The sequence below is a fragment of the Geotrypetes seraphini genome, chromosome 2 (genome assembly GCF_902459505.1).
Source record: "Geotrypetes seraphini chromosome 2, aGeoSer1.1, whole genome shotgun sequence".
NCBI classification, from domain to species: domain Eukaryota; kingdom Metazoa; phylum Chordata; class Amphibia; order Gymnophiona; family Dermophiidae; genus Geotrypetes; species Geotrypetes seraphini.
The window spans coordinates 397,400,237-397,417,866 of record NC_047085.1 but is presented as its reverse complement, the minus strand read 5'-3'; the positions used below and the strand labels follow the sequence as shown (position 1 = coordinate 397,417,866).

The following is a 17,630-nucleotide window of genomic DNA, read 5'->3' as shown; positions in this document are numbered from 1 at the left end:
AAGACCTGCAACTTGGACATCGTTGTCTCCACAATGGTTTTGTTCCTGTCCTGGAAAATTGTAATGCCAGACTACTCTACAGTTCCTTGCAGCGTACCAGTATCTCCATGTATTAGTCTATGTAAATTTACTCCAATCTAGATTTCTTTTTTTCTTGTGGCTCATAAAAGAATACTAAAAGTCCCTCCACACTCTTACCCCTCTCTTTTTCTTTCAAGGATAGGGGGAAGCTCTGAGGCAGTAGGTTGCACCAGAGAAAATATTCTAGACTACACAGATCCCAAGAAGGGACAACACTGAAGGCTTTATTCCTCTTCAGTGCATCCTGTAACACCTCGTCATCATTCCCCTGCTGGTACAGCAAGCTTGTGGAGTAAAGCTGCATCACAGGGAAGCCAAGCACCTGACCCAGCATTTTCTACTGAAAGGCTTCTGATGCCTTTTCATATTACACTTGTATTGTCTATAATAAAAGAGCTTCTTTGGCCAAATCTGCTGTTTTTCATGTTGACTAGTTTTTGTCAAGTGAATTTTTACTCATGATTGTATACAATGTTGATAATTTACTAAATTGTATGCCAGTAAAAGATATAGGACTTTTAAATTGCTCTATGCCTATCTACAGCATGTTCCTCTCTACTAAACTACATCCTTTGCTAGGAACAATTTTGCAGAACAAAATTTGTTAATTTATTCTTTTCAAAATTTGTATTTATTTTAGACCCTGTGCTATGGTTGTCCCCGACACTGAACTAATCTGTGAGATAATGCTTGTTGCAGAGGGCTTCCTAGATGCACGACTATTAGCCCAGAAGTTTATTACTTTATACACTCTATGTAGAGAACTTCTTTCTAAACAGGTAAGTGTTAGCTAAACACATGGTCAACTTTTAGACAGTAGCGCAGCAGATAATATGTCTTAGAATTATAATGGGCTCTGGTTCAGATTTTCATGTCATTATTTAGAAATTAGAGATGGTGGGTGGATGGGGCAGGGAAAGCATCATGAAAGGTCTCAAGGATCTTCCTATAATGGTTGATTGGGTGTGCTGGTGTGAGCATTCAGAAGTAAGGATGATCAGATCTTGATTAGGGGTGTGTTGGTCTAAGCATGGATTTCTATTTGTTAAGGACTTGAAATGAATACAGACAATTCTGAAACCAGTTCTGACTTTTATGTACAGAAAGGCAGCTGCACATAAAGCTGGATTTTGCTTAGGATGTCTAGATTGTAAACCTCTAATGCTGGAACATCCAGAATTTCCTGAGTATTTTACAGAAGGATCTGTTCAGCATGAACCCTCTAGTAAAATACATATAAGGACACTGGCAAATATATATATGTTTGTTGGCGTGTAACAGGACCATTGTGTAAATCTGTAATAAAATATAAACAAATCATTGCCAATAAATTTATTTTATTTATTAGCATGCCAGTATGGAGGAGAAATAGTACAGAGCATGTACTAAGAGTTGTACCACTGTAATTTTTCTCTCATTAAGACAAAGAAACAGATCAATTTTATAGCATTTAAAAAAATAATAATGCTTATATTAGATAGTACTAATTACACCAAGACTAATTACAGAAAGTCCCCGTGTTATCTGCCTATTCTCTCTCATACTATGAAAGAAATCAAAACATCTTACTTTCTTACATCATTTCTTTCTCACTTGCTTTCTCCTAATTGCTCCATCCTTAGCCTGCTACACAAAAAAAGTATAAGATAAGGAAAAAAATCTGTTTTCTCTTATTTTTTATACATGAGATCTCAAATTAACTTAGTTCAGACATATACACATACAAACAGAACACATTCCAAAAATGAGCTGCATCATTCAGGGCTTTGCAGATACAAGCACTGTAAACCAGTAGCGTTGTAAGTGTGTGGGGGGGGGGGGGACGACAGCCCCAGGCGCCATCTTTGTAGGGGCTCCGGCACCTCTCCACCCCCACATGCCACACTTGCGCAACGTGACATAATTAGGCTTGAGGAATGGGCATCGACATGGCAGATGAGGTTCAATGTGGACAAGTGTAAAGTGATGCATGTCGGTAACAAAAATCTCAAGCACAAATACAGAATGTCCGGGGCGGTACTTGGAGAGACCTCCCAAAAAACGGGACTTGGGAGTTCTGATCAACAAGTCGATGAAGCCCTCTGCGCAATGTGCAGTGGCGGCGAAAAGGGCGAACAGAATGCTAGGAATGATAAAGAAGGGGATCACGAACAGATCGGAGAAGGTTATCATGCCATTGTACCGGGCCATAGTGCGCCCTCACTTGGAGTACTGCTTCCAGCACTGGTCGCCGTACATGAAGAAGAACACGGTACTACTCGAAAGGGTCCAGAGAAGAGCGACTAAGATGGTTAAAGGGTTGGAGGAGATGCCGTACAGCAAAAGATAAGAGAAACTGGGCCTCTTCTTCCTTGAACAGAGGAGATTGAGAAGGGAAATGATCGAAACATTCAAGGTACTGAAGGGGATAGACATAGTAGATAAAGACAGGTTGTTCATCTTCTCCAAGGTGGGGAGAACGAGAGGACACTCTATAAAGTTGAAAGGGGATAGATTCCGTATGAATGTAAGGAAGTTCTTCTTCACCCAGAGAGTAGTAGAAAACTGGAACGCTCTTCCGGAGTTTGTCATAGGGGAAAACACTCTCCAGGGATTCAAGACAAAGTTAGACAAGTTCCTGCTGAACAAGGATGTACGCTGATAGGGATAGTCTCAGTCAGGGCACTGTCTTTGACCAGAGGGCCGCCGCGTGAGCGGACTGCTGGGAATGATGGACCACTGGTCTGACCCAGCAGCGGCAATTCTTATGTTCTCTCTTCTCCACCTCTTTAAATCTTTGCCATTGTGAGCAACTTTTCCAGCCTGCTGCTCGCCCTGGCCTGGCTCCCCTCTGAAATCTCTTCCAGGTCATGGGGCTAGGAAGTGACATCAGAGGGAAAGCCTATGCCGGCGCAAGCAGTAGGCGGAGAATCTGCTCTTGCTGGAGAAGATTTAAAGAGGTATGGGGAAAGGGAGGACACGAGTGTTGGTTGGGGGGTGAGGAAGGAGAAGGGGGTGTCTCCTGCTCTAGATTCTCCATTATTGTAAACTACACATATGCCTAAGGCCCCGCCCACAGGAGGGGCCTAAGGCTCCCGGACCTATTCTGGTTGGTCCAGGTGCCTTAGGCCCCATCTGTGGGTGGGGTTTCAGATGCCTGGGCCAATCCGGTCCCATTCTGCAGCCAGCTGGGCTGCTGGATGGGCTGGCTTGGCACCCGTCCGTCCGGCCAACATTTACCAGGCATGGGGGGTGGGATTGGGGGGGTGGGGGACCATGGGGTTGGCGGGGGGTTGCGGGTCGGCGGGGGGGTCGATCGGGGGTTCAGAGGAGGGCGATCGTTGGGGGGGTTGTGTCGAGGACAGGATGGCCTGGGATCCCTCCTGCCCATATTACATTACATTACATTAGGGATTTCTATTCCGCCATTACCTTGCGGTTCAAGGCGGATTACAAAAGGTTAATTTAAAAACAGAGTTACAATGATTAGCTAGAGAGGTAGGTTGTAGATCTTATAGACATTTAGCGGGTTGTTGAGGGTGAGGTGGTTTGTAGTAGAGTTGATAGGTGGTCAAAGTGGAGGTTCTTTTGTTATTATTAGTGAGTAATGGGTAGATCGATCGTCAGTTTTGGTGTTACTAAGAGGTCGTGATGTTATTGCTGCTTCAGGAATTTCTTGAAAAGTGTGGTCTTTATTTCCTTTCTGAATGTCCTATAGTCTGGGGTGGTCATCAGAAGGTTGGAGATTTGGTTGTCCAGTCTTGCGGCTTGAGTGGCTAGTAGGCCGTCGTGTAGTCTTGTTCTTTTTACTTCCTTGATTGGGGGGGGTATGAATGGGGAGTGCGTTTTTCTGTGTCTGGTAGTGGGTGCTTGGATGAGGCGATTGTTCAAGTATGATGGGCTGTCTCCGTGTATGGTTTTAAATAATATGCAGTAGAATTTGAATTGGATTCTTTCTTGGATTGGAAGCCAATGTGAGTTGATGAAGGCATCCGTAATGTGGTCATGTTTTTTCAATGAGTATATGAGTCTCAAAGCTGTATTTTGGATTGTTTGGAGTTGTCTAATCATAGTTGCAGGGCAAGGAAGGAAGAGGATGTTGCAGTAGTCCAATATACCCAGTATTAGAGATTGTACTATAAGTTGAAATTGTGTTCTTTCAAAGAATTTTCGGACTTGTCTCAGGTTTCTCATGATTGCGAATGATTTCTGAATTGTTTTATTTATTTGTGGTTGCATAGTGCAGCATCTGTCTATGGTCATGCCAAGTAGTTTTATGGTGGTTTGGATGGGATATTTGATTGCGTTTATCTCTAAGTTGGTTGTGGTTTGGATCTTGTCATTTTCGAGAAGGATGAATTTGGTTTTGTCTTGGTTGAGTTTAAGTTTGTGATTTTTCATCCAGGTTGTGACTGTTTCAAGTGTTTGGTGAAGTTTGTCTGTCATGGTAGGTTTGGAATGATCGTATGGGATGAGGATGGTGATGTCGTCAGCATAACTATAGGTGGTTATGCCCAGATTGTCCAGATGCGTTCCTAGAGAAGCAGTGTAGAGATTGAAGAGGGTAGGGGATAGTGGAGATCCTTGTGGTACGCCGCAGGGGTTTGACCAGGATTCTGACTTTTCTTTGTTTGATTTTACACTGTAGGTTCTGAGTTTTAGGAATCCTTCAAACCAGGAGTAAACTTTATCTGAAATACCCACTGCGTCTAAGATCTGTAGAAGAATGTTGTGATCCACTAAGTCGAATGCCGCAGTTAAGTCCAGTTGTATGAGAAGCATCTTTTTTCCTGTACTAAGGTGTTGTCTGACGGTATCCATAAGGGAGCCTAGTAGTGTCTCTGTACTGAAGTTTGTTCTGAAGCCTGATTGCATGGGGTGGAGTAGGTTGTGGTCATCTATGTAATTGGTGAGGAGTTTGGCTACTAGGCCTTCTATAATTTTGACATATAGCGGAATTGAGGCTATAGGTCTAAAGTTAGATGGGTGGTTTTGTGGTGCTTTTGGGTCTTTTTGGATTGGGGTGATGACGATTTCGCTGAGGTCAGCAGGGAATGTGCCTTCTGTGAGCGTGAATTGAATCCATTGTAGCATTATGGTGCGGAATTTTACACTAGCGGTGGTGAGGAGATATGAGGGGCAATGGTTGAGGTCACAGGAGGCATGACTGTATTTTTTGTAGAATTTGTTGAGTTCTGACCATTGTATGTTGGGGAATTGAGTCCAAATTCTGTCTGCTGCAGTTGCCTCTTTTCCTGAAGGGTGGATTGTGATTGTGTTTTGATGGGATGGGTTAAGGATGAGAGTGGCTCTGGTGTTGGTAATTTTGTTCTTGAAGTGTTCTGCTAAGAGGGTGGGTGATGGTGGGGGGGTGTTCGTGGTGGTTGTGTATGGTTTGGTGTCTGTTAATTCTTTCAGGATTTGGAATATTTTTTTGGAATCTTGGGTTTCCGTGCCTATGAGATTAGTATAGTAGTTTTTTCTCTTATCCCTTAGTAGGTTTTTGTATTGTTTGTTGATTTTTTTCCAATCGGTTTTTGTTTGACCTTGGTTCTTTTTTCTCCATTTTCTTTCTAATCTTCTACACTGTCTTTTGAGTTGGAGTAATTCATTATCAAACCATTGGTCTGATTTCCTGCTGGTTCTGGTTTTGGTTTGTAGGGGGGCCAGATCATCGAGGATGTTGGTGGACACATTTTTCCAGTGGGAGATGAAGTTTTTTGGGTCGCAGTCTTGTATGGTTTCGTCTACTTTTGGCCAAAACGTGCTTGCGTGTGGTATATGTGGTTTTTTTTGATTGAGGTGTGTGTTTGGTCTTGGACCAGTTGATGTTGAAGTTATATGTGTAGTGGTCTGACCATAGGGATGGGGACCATGTTCCGTTAGGTGTTTGGATTGCTGGGTTGGATGGTTGGTGAGTCATGAATGCAGCAATGTCCAGTTGATGACCTTTTTCATGGGTGGTTTGTGGGTTTAGGATCTGGAAGGATAAGGCATTGAGGAAGGATAGACAGTTATTTGCAGGTGTGGAGGTTGTGTCTTCTAGGTGTAGGTTTAGGTCTCCTAGGATGAGGTTATATTCTGCTGTTAATGAGTTTTGGTAGATGAAGTTTTCAAATTCAGGTCTCACTGTGGTCCAGTTTCCTGGTGTTATGTAGCAGAGCAAGCAGTTTAGTGAGTTTTTTAGTGTTGGGTTTGTGAGGTGACATGCTAGGAAATCCATTTGCGGTGTGGATGTTTTTTCAATTATGTTTAGAGTTAGGGAGTTCTTGATTATTATAGCTAGTCCTCCTCCTCTTTTTTTTTCTCTGCAGGTTACTGTTATTTTGTATCCTGGCGGGCATACTTCTTTTATTCTAGGGTCTGTGTCTGAGGTTAGCCAGGTTTCAGTGAGGAATAGGCAGTCAAGTTTTTCTGTTTTTATCCAGTTTTTTATGTTTTCTGTTTTGGGTCCTAGTGCTCTGATGTTGACATAGGCACATGTAAGGGAGGTCGTGTCAGTCTGAGGAGTGTGAGTTGTTTCCGGGTATATGAGTGTTGTGGGAGATGGATGAGATTTTGTTTTCGGAGGTGCTGATCTTCTTCTCCAGGTAACAGTGATGGAGTGTTGATTGCTGGTGTGGTGGTTCGAGTTTCTTGATGTGAGTATTCTTCTGTTGGGAAGTTGGAAGTTGGTTGTACTGGAGGATGTGGTTGTGGTGGGTAAGTTGTTTGCTGCTGCTTTCCAACTAGAAATGAGGAGGATTATCAGAAGGGTGGCTAGTGTGTGTGTATGCAGGGAGAGCTTCATTTTTTGATGTCTGGTTCGGAGTGTTAGGTGGAAGGAATGGTTCTCCCTTTGAGTCCCGGCTGGGGGGTGGAGCAGGGCTCCCACGCCGGCCCGATCTGGCTGGTTTCTATGAAGTGGTGCGCTGGGTCGTTTTTAGTGTAGAAATGTCCTCCGGCTGGATCAGGGGGGCGGAACAGGGCTCCCACGCCGGCCCGATCTGGCTGGCTTCTATGAAGTGGTGCGCTGGGTCGTTTTTAGTGTAAAATGTCCTCCGGCTGGATCGGGGGGGCGGAACAGGGTTCCCACGCCGGCCCGATCTGGCTGGTTTCTATGAAGTGGTGCGCTAGGTCGTTTTTAGTGTAGAAATGTCCTCCGGCTGGATCGGGGGGGCGGAGCAGGGCTCCCACGCCGGCCCGATCTGGCTGGTTTCTATGTAGTGGTGCGCTGGGTCGTTTTTAGTGTAGAAATGTCCTCCGGCTGGATCGGGGGGGAGGAGCAGGGCTCCCACGCCGGCCCGATCTGGCTGTTATCAATAATATATTTGCAGAAGGTTGCAAGTGTATTATTGTAAGATTTGGGGGGGTTTGAGTTGGGGTGGCAGTCGGCTATGTGTTCTCCTGTGTCGGGAGGGGGGCGGAGCAGGGCTCCCACGCTCCTCTCCTTGATGCAGGGGGGGCCGGAGGTGAAAAAGTCTGCAAAAGTCGGCTCTCCTGTGTCGGGAGGGGGGCGGAGCAGGGCTCCCACGCTCCTCTCCTTGATGCAGGGGGGGCCGGAGGTGAAAAGGTCTGCAAAAGTCGGCTCTCCTGTGTCGGGAGGGGGGCGGAGCAGGGCTCCCACGCTCCTCTCCTTGATGCAGGGGGGGCCGGAGGTGGGGGGTGGGGGGTAGAGGGTCCGCATGGGCAGGAGGGGTTGGGCTCCCTCCTTCCTGATATTGTAGGGGGTGGGGGCGAGAGGCCAGGAGGGCTTGGGCTCCCTCTTGCCCCGAACGTAGTCAGGCAGTCGGATGCCGCGGGGCAAGAGGGCTTGGGCTCCCTCTTGCCCCGATATTGTCGGGGGGAGGGGGTGATGTGTCACGGCAGGAGAGATTGGCCATCTCCCCTGCCGCGATACGATCACTCCTCTACCCGAACTCCCACAACCCGTGGCAGGAGAGATTGGGTATCTCTCCTGCCGTGGGTCGTGGCAGTTCGGGTAGAGGGGTGATCGCACTGCGGTAGGGGAGATGAGGCATCTCTCTTGCCGCGATGGTTGCGGTGGGCGGGTGGGTAGGTTGCCGGGCCGTTGAACTGATCGCGCCAGCCGCGATCAGCTCAGCGGCCCCATTTTCGGCACTTAGACCTGTTTTGACTTCGTCTAAGTCAAAAAGGTATAAGTGCCGACTAGGCAACCTGCCTAAGGTTTTGGTTATACCTGCTGCAAGCCTAGGTGTAGGTCGGCCCACCTCCTGCCCACCGCCCGCCCTTTCCCCTCCTCTAAACACGCCTCTTTTCTCTCTGTGCGTTTAGTGGCAGGGGAAAGGCCTAAGCTGGTTTTAGATACGTCTAAAACTAGCTTTGGTTATAGGTACTTGGATGATCGGGCTTTTTGATCGTCCAAGTAGCCATTTAGGACACTTTTTAGACGTGTTTTTTTTTTATTATGAACCCCATAGGCTATAAGTGGTGTATAAAATAAGTAATAAATTCAACATTTGTCTTATATTTGCAAAAAACCAAATCACTATTATAACTTTAAATCTTAGGATCATTATGATTGGGGACTAAGAGCAGTAAAATCTGTCCTGGTTGTAGCTGGATCCTTAAAAAGAGATGACAAGAACAGACCTGAGCATCAGGTACATACAATGATATATCTATTAGAATTGAATAGAGAAATTGATGACTGTTATGCATACTATATCTATTAAGTTTTTCAAAAATAATTTCGCTTCATGTACATCATGTCAGAAAACATTCTTCCAACACATATGAAATTTTGGTATGATATCGCCAATGTGAATTTGTATTTAGAGGCAGTGTCATGACTGATCAGTAAACATTTTAGACAGAACTTTGAAAGTCATAGAAACATAGAAACATAGAAGATGACGGCAGAAAAGGGCTACAGCCCATCAAGTCTGCCCACTCTGCTTACCCACCCCCTGTCTATGCCCTAATGACCCAATTTCCTTATCTTGACCCTCATAGGGATCCCACATGGGTATCCCATTTATTCTTAAAGTCTGGCACGCTGTCTGCCTCGATCACCTGCACTGGGAGCTTGTTCCAATGATCAACCACTCTCTCTGTGAAGAAATACTTTCTGGTGTCGCCATGAAATTTTCCGCCCCTGAGTTTGAGCGGGTGCCCTCTTGTGGCCGAGGGTCCCTTGAGAAAGAAAATATCATCTTCCACTTCGACACGTCCCGTGAGGTACTTAAATGTTTCGATCATGTCTCCCCTCTCCCTACGTTCCTCAAGAGTGTAGAGCTGCAATTTGTTCAGTCTCTCTTCGTACGAGAGACCCTTGAGCCCCGAGATCATCCTGGTGGCTGTCCGTTGAACCGATTCAATTCTGCGCACATCTTTACTGTAATGTTGCCTCCAGAATTGCACACAGTACTCCAGATGAGGTCTCACCATAGTTGATCAATGATAACTGGTATCTAATGGAATAAGGAAAATTTCTGATATTACATATGTGTTAATGTAATAAATAGAGTAGCCAAGATTGAGTATGGGAAGTTTACATTTTTCTTTCATTTAAGTCAGTTCAATCAGTATTTGCTTGGAATGGTATAGGTTAATTGATAGCCATCACCTCTGCAGTGTGCCTGAACTCCTATGAACCCTGAGAAATGAACTTGTGCAGGTGATGATATTTCTGCAAAGCCACTAGGTTACCCATGATCTAGATTTGGAATTCTTAACCTGGGGGTCCATGGATGTGTTTCAGGAAGTCCTTGAGGGTCAGATAAAAATTAACATTTATATTCATTATGCAACCTGATACTGTTGATTTTTGTTGCAGATGATGAGAGTATTAGTAATGGTAGTAGAAAACGTAGTAGTAGTGGATCTGTTTTAATTTGCACAACAGGATTGAATTTCATAATTATAATGAGTGGCCATGCCAAATCCCTCCTGCCGGCACTCCCCAAACACCCCCTGAAATCCACCTGGACCCTCCCCCTTACCTTTTTGTAGAAGGCTGGCCAGAGGAATACCCAGTCCCTCTGGCCAACAGGCCCACCTCTTCCGAATGGTGAGCCTTCCCCTTTTGGTGCATTCTGGAGGGGCTTTAGGCACCTGGGCCAACCATGGGAGTGGCCTTAAGATCTGGCCAATCGGAGTTTTAGGCCACTTCCAGTGCATCCCAGAATGCAATGAGAAGGAGGCCTAAGACTCTGGTTGACCCAGTTGCCTAAAGCCTATAGGTGGGGCCTTCCTGAATGCACCGGGAAGGGGAAGGCCTGCCATTCAGAAGAGGTAGGCCTGTCGGCCAGAGGGAGTGGGCATCCCTCTGGCCAGCCTTCTACAAAAAGGTATTTGGGAGGGTCCGGGTGGGTTTTGGGGAGTAGGGGTGTTTGGGGGGGTTCCAGCAGGAGGGACTGGGCATCCCTCCTGCTGGGGATGTTAGTGGGGGTTGGTGGCAGGAGGGATTGGGCATTGGGGAATCACTAACGCTCAGCTAATGGGAAAGGGGGGAATTTCTCTGTCGCAATTGGCTGCTGCAGTCTAGGCAAAGATAGGAGGCTGAAATGTAGGCCAGGGTTTCCCAGGACTACATTTCAGCCGGCTATCTTGCTGTGATTCATGGCTGGGTAGCCGCTTTAGATCGCCTAATGCCACTTTGCTACTGGGCCGATTCCGGTTGGCCCAGGTGCCTCAGGCCCCACCTGTGGATGGGGTTTGAGGCGCCTGGGCCAATCAGGTCCTAAGGCCCACCATTCAACAGATGACAAGCCTGCCGGCCAGCTGGGCTTGGGACCCTTCCATCCGGCCAACTTTCTGAAGGTACGGGATGGGGTCAAGGGGTCGGAAGGGGGTCAAGGGGTCGGCGGGTGGGGAGCCGATCAGGGGTTTGGGGGGGCGATTGGGAGGGGGGGTTGTGCCAAGGGCAGGAGAGCCTGGGATCCCTCCTGCCCATATCTTAGTGGGGGGGGGTTCGCCAGGGGGGATGAACTCCCTCCTGCCCTGATCATTGTCGGGGGTGTCGGCCTTCGCCGGAGCAGGAGGGCTTAGGCTCTCTCCTGCCCCTATCGTTGTCAGGGTGGTGGTTTAAGTAGTCGCCGGGGCAGGAGGGCTTGGGCTCCCTCCTGCCCCGATTGTTGCTGGTGGGGGGGATTCTGTAACCGGTTTTCTTTTTAACTGACACCGGTTACAGAATCCAGCTTTTAGGCGAAAGACTGGCCCCTCATTTGCCTAAAAGCACTTGTTTTGGGCTTTTGGGACTTAGGCTTTTTTTAGGTTGATTATATAGTGTAAGTTTAGACTTAGTGGTGGTCTGGGTGTTTAAACAGCTGAACGTAGAGGCAGGCCATTATCAAAAAAAACCCTCCTTTTGGACATTTTTTTTTTGAGAATGGACATTTTCCCTGTTCTTCTTTCAACATTTAGGGCCTTAGGCTAAAAAGGGACTTAGACCTTTTTTTTGATTATGCTCCTCCACCTCTGTAGGATTAAATAATCTCCATACATCTGATACTTGTAAATTCTCTATAATGGTTTTAAGTATTTCTCTGCTCGTGGAAGAGGAAGCAGCACAATTACACTTCCTATCTATGTTCAGATCTAAAACTAAATTAAATTTGCTATCGCAAAATATAGGGAACTCTGAAAAAGGTAACAAAGAATTAGGTAAGGATAGAAAAAAAGAAGGGGGTCTAAATTAGGCACATAGACATTACACAATATAAAAATTTATTTTATCTTTGACAGTTATCCATCTTCTTTCAGAGTCTGTGACTTGTGAAATTATGTTACAGGGTACAGATATTTTATAATAAATGACAGCACCATTTTTCTTATTAATGACTGGGGAAACTGCAACAAATTTACATATTTTATGATTTAGTAAGTGAAAATGATTAGCATCCAAATATGTTTCCTGTAAAAACAGCATGTCATGTTTACATATATAATTCCAATTTTTTTTTTCCATTTCGAAAGGATTATTCAATCATTTTATATTTAAAGATAAAATATTAAGAGCAGCAGACATAAGAGAAAATTAGAACACAGTTAAGGTAATAGATTAAAGACATATATATCCATTCAGGAAGGTAGAATGTATTATTGTTGTCAATAGAAAAAAATAAATGTTCATGAATAAAACAATTAACTGTACAAACAAACCATAGCAGTGTAAGTGCCTTCATGAGAGCATCAAGAGGGTAGGCAAAATTCTATAGTGTATAAAATGAGCAGGGTTTAAAAATGCTTTGGATGATTTCATAAACGCGAAGTCCATAGGCCATTATTGAGATGGCTTAGGGAAATCCACTGCTTATTCCTAGGATAAACAGCATTAAATCTGTTTTACTACTTGGGATCTAGCTAGGTACTAGGGCCCTGGGTTGGCTACTGTTGTAAATAGGATACTGGACTTGATGGACCTTTAGTCTGTCTCAATATGATATTTCTATGTTCTTAAATTGGAATTAAAGTAAATATAGAGACCTAAAAAGAAATAAAGTACGAGGAGGTGCTGAAAAGTTCTCAGCTTAACTAACCAACTTCCTAAGTTCTTAGCATTATTTTGCCACTGTAGCTGAAAAAAAGTGTTATCTTATTTCGTTAAGTGCCAATTTGCAGAAATGTTTTGACATTGTTTCAGATCATTGATTGAACCATATCCACATCATTCTTTTCTTGGTTGGGCTGAGAACTTTTCACCACCCACTTATAATAGGACAAATATAAAAAGCAAAGACAAACCAAGAAATAAAGAGAGAGGATAAAAGAAAAGGAATATTAAAAAAAATTAAAATGTGGCTTGAACAAAGAAAAAGTTAATCAATACAAAATTTAAATATATTAGAAAAACCAGAAAATTGAAGTGAAAAGCCGAATTCAGAATGTCAGGAATTTTTCCAGTAGTTGAGCAGTGAGATGTAGTGTCTATATCTTCAAAACCCAGTTGTTCCAAGTAGTTTTGCAAAGCTTCTGGATCTTAAATGATTTTGTATTATTATTAAGCATGATTTTCCTATTAGCTGGGAAAAAACAAACCAAATTTGGCTCCAATATTTTTCAACCTTGGTGGCATGGTGAGTAATTGTTTCCTCGATTGGAATGTTTTTTTATGTGAGTCAGCAATAAAAAGAAAGTTATGACTTATGACTTTCAAATTTTAATGAAGCTTTGGCTTTTGCAGGTTGGAGAATTTGATAAGCATGTTGATAATGTAGAGATTTCACCATCACTAGATGAGGATATTTTGCATTTTGAATGATGAATGATGGAGATCGATGAGCGCGCTCAAACTCAAGGTGGGAGGGCAATTTGAGAGATCTAGAAATTTTAGGATCCAATTTTCAAGAAATTGTGTCGTATTATCTCCTTCAACTTTTGGGGGAAGACCCAAGATGCGAAAATTATTACGTCTTGAGTGATTTTTGAGATCTTCAATTTCATGTTCCAATATTTGTATGGATTTTAGCATGCGTCGAAGGGCCTATAGTTGTATATCACGTTAGTCGATTATTTTCCACCGCTTCAACTCTGACTGAGATCATTGTTAGTTGTTGCTTAATATTTAAAGTGTCCTTTAAGATCTGACAGAGATTCCTTTTTTTCTGCTGTGATCTCTTTAACTTGTCGAAATTCTTACTTTAAAGGTTAAAACTAAATCTTCAACACTGGAATCTTTTAGTGATTTACAAGTGAGGCCAGATAAGGTTTCCTTTTAATGTCTTGATTTTGTGTATTACTTGGGTCATATTTGATATGTTTTCACACAGCCATGAGTTAGAAAATTTAAAAAGCCCAAAAAATAGAAATGTAAATTCCATTCTGAAGGACACTTTAAAAAGAAATGAGAGGAGCCGAGCAAAAGCTCTAAGCCAACATCTTTGGTGCTGAGCACCAATCTATAATACTAAAAAAATCAAGGAGCAACTACTATAATAACTTGTGTTGAACCATAAATAATCAAAAAACTATCTCCACAAGTTTGAATAAATAAATAAATACAAATATAAAATGTCCTAATAAAGTGCAAAAGTGCTTTTCAGGTACTGTAAATATGCCATAAAGTGCTCAGTTTTTTGATCACCAATCTATAATGCCATCTGTGAACTAAGATGCCATTCTAGAATACAAGCATAAACCTGAATTGGTGCATCTAATTTAGGTGTGACCAGTTATGCCAGACTAATGGCAGGCATAAATGGGCATGCCTAAGTGTATCATGCTCTACCCAATAATTGCAATTACAGTGGTACCTCGGTTTACGAATGCACCGGTTTGCGAGTGTTTTGCAAGACGAGCAAAACATTTGCAAAATCGGTGCCTCGGAAACCGAGCATGGCTCGATTTACGAGCACACCCCCCCCCCCCCCGCAATCCGGCACCCCCCCCTGCGATCTGGCAACCCCCTTCCTCGAACCGGCACCCCCCTGCCACGATCCGACCCCCCCCCCGACACGATTGGACACCCCCCGCCACGATCTGAACGTGAATGTGAACTCGCAGGCCTTGAGCATGCTCAGATGCTCAAGGCCCAGCAGACGAGTAGGCCGATCTTCAAGAGTGCCCAGATGAGGGTAAGAAGCGGCGGGGTGGGTGCCTAATTGTGTCGGGGGGAGGTCGGATCGTGTCGGGGGGGTGCCCAATCATGTCAGGGGGGGTCGGATCGTGGCGGGGGGGTGCCGGTTCGAGGCAGGGGGGGTGCCGGATCGCAGGGGGGGTGCCTGATCGCAGGGGGGGCCTTCAAGGGAAGCAATGCCTGTTCTCAGGGGGGGAAACGCATCAAAGCGAGTTTCCATTATTTCCTATGGGGAAACTCGCTTTGATAAACGAGCATTTTGGATTACGAGCATGCTCCTGGAACGGATTATGCTCGTAATCCAAGGTACCACTGTATTTTATTTTATTAGGTATTTATATACTGCCTATCAAAGTTATCTAAGTGGTTTACAGTCAGGTACTCAAGCATTTTCCCTATCTATGCCAGTGGGCTCGTAATCTATCTAATGTACCTGGAGCAATGGAGGACTGAGTGACTTGCCCAGAGTCGCAAGGAAAAGCACCGGGATTTGAGCTCACAACCTCAGTTGAGGCTGTAGCTGTAATTACTCTTTCCTTCCAATTATACACTATAACACATAGATGTGACCTTATAGAGTACCGTGTTTCCCTGAAAATAAGACAGTGTCATATATTTATTTGGGGCCCAAAAAAGGTACTAGGTCTTATTTTCGAGGTATGCACGTGATCATCTCTCCCTTCCTCTCCTTCACTCCAATTCTTCCTCTTTCTTTTCTCTCCCCCACATGTGCAGCATCTTTCCTCCCCTCCCTCCCATCCCCCTGTGCAGCAGAAGTTTGCCCTGCTTCTATCCTTCCCTTCATTCCTCATGCAGTATAAAATCCTTGCTTAGCTTCTATCCTTCCCTCCCTCGAGCACCGCCCCGCCCCTACTGCACAGCCAAATCCCTGCTGACCCTCCATCCTTCCCTCCCCACCGACCGCAAGCGAGCCCTACCTTCAATCGAAGCAGCGTCAGGCCAGCAGCAATCTAAACAGGCTGCTTCGGCCTTGTTCATTGGGAAATTCAATCTGCCATGTTATTGCTGACATCAGTAGTAATGCGGCAGAGTGGAGTACAACGGGAACGCACGGCGGCCATTTTGATGACGGCTCTGCATGGAGCAGGAGCGTAGGAAGATCGATCTTGCCCTGTGTCATCCCTAGACCACCAGGAAAGGTCTGGGGAAGGTCCTGGATGCAGGAAGGAGGTGGGAGTGGACCAGAGCCGGTCCTAAAAGTTATTTGCTGTTTTTTAATATTCATGGGCCGGCTCTGCCCCTAACCCCTGTGAATATTGAGGGGGAAGTGTATAACCCTTTTTTCCCCTCTGTATTTAATCCCTTTCAGTTTGGTTGTTCTTGCCCTGTAACTTATTGCTGTGCTTTGAAGTTTAGCAGTCATGCATTCTGAATATTAACATTTGCTGCTTTTTCTTAATTAAAAAAATTAGTAGATAGAAGCTAGATAACAAGTCTATATCAGCTGCTTTAAAGAGCATTCATCTTTCTGATCCAGATAATATAAGGGAATTCAAAAATGACTTTGGAAGTAAAACATTTAAAATTAAAATTTTCACATATATTTTGAAATGAGCATACAAGGGCTTAAAAGACCTTGCTTTTATCACTTGGTTAGCAAATAGAGGGACTCAAAGCACAGCAAAATTAGATTAAAGAATGCTAAGTTTTCCCAGGTTATTTGGAATCACCCAATTTGAGAGGTACAAAATACCATTCCTTATTCAGCCTCAGAAACCTTAGGAATATTACAAATACGCCCATCATTAAAGGCTCATATTTTCCCCCATTTTTCCTATAACACTGAGGTTTTCATTTATCATAAGCTAGAACAGGCACTATGGCATGCTAATTTGTGGTTGCAACTGATTGTTTGATACTGCATTATTTTAATGCTGGATAATAAATTCATCCAACACTGAAGTAGCCAAGATGGGAAAATGCAGCCCTAATTGCCAATGACATTGGTATGTAGTGCATTGCTTCATGCATTTTATTTATATAATCAAATATATTTATAGCTTAACCCATAAGCTCAAGGCAATTTGCAGCCAAATCAAAACAATATCACAAAGGTATCATAACAGTTTAAAACAAGACAAAATACTTAAGTTAAAATATAATTAAATAGTAAAAATGCACTGATTTCTACTTAGCTACTGGCAGTGAAATAATAGTAAGAAGAACAATGGGTTGGAAATTCATAAAATAACATTTATGAACCAGCTGCTATGGTCATTGTAGTTTAGAGTGATTGAAAAATGATGCCAATAATTTTAGAATGTCTAAAATCACATGCCTTGCATACACAGTGGTCTGATTATGAGTCATCATGAAATTACTAGAAGTAAACTGTACTTAGTTCTTTATACTGATTCTGAGCTAGGTAAACTATTAGATATAGTCCAGTGATAGTCCACGTCGGGACGAACGATGTTACCAGGAGGGACTACAGCAAGAATGCACTGACTGAACAATTCAAGATCTTAGGAAGGAAACTGAAGATGAGGACCCAGAGGATAGCCTTCTCAGAGATCCTGCCAGTACCGAGGGCAGAAACGAAGAGGCAGACAGAGCTACAATCAATTAACGCATGGATGAGAAAATGGTGTGAAGAAGAGGGATTTCTCTTCGTGAGGAACTGGACAACGTTCTGGGGAACTAGACAACTAGCAAATAACGTCAAAAGAGCAATAGAGCAAGCTTTAAACTAAGTAGTAGGGGAAAGCCGACAGTCGACCTGGTATCGACGGTTCGGGAAACAGTACCCAGTGAGGGTACTGAGGGGAAAGATTTTGGGGAAGACACAAGTGGCAAGCAACAGAATATGAACAAACAGAATATGAACAAACAAGGGAGTCAGATGAAGCGAGAGGGGGAAAGGATGAACATACTGGAAGGGGAAGTCAAAACAGGACTGGATGATGAGAAAGAACAAGAGGAGGACACTAGGAACAAGCCACAAGGGGAAGGCAATAGGAATCTACCACAAAGAGAGGACAAAAGAGACAAAACTCAGGAGTTGGCAGGCCAGGAAGGGGACAGAATGAAC

At 44.1% G+C, this 17,630-nt stretch overlaps 1 protein-coding gene across 5 annotated transcripts in view; it reads left to right on the top strand.

The window, feature by feature from the left end:
• DNAH11 (dynein axonemal heavy chain 11) overlaps positions 1–17,630 on the top strand; it is a 596,997-nt gene that overhangs the window by 268,020 nt on the left and 311,347 nt on the right. For all 5 annotated transcript variants that reach the window (XM_033930891.1, XM_033930892.1, XM_033930893.1 and 2 more), the window contains 2 exons: positions 722–860; positions 8,571–8,663. In XM_033930891.1, the coding sequence (XP_033786782.1) occupies positions 722–860; positions 8,571–8,663 (232 nt within the window). The remainder of the gene's footprint in view (positions 1–721; positions 861–8,570; positions 8,664–17,630) is intronic.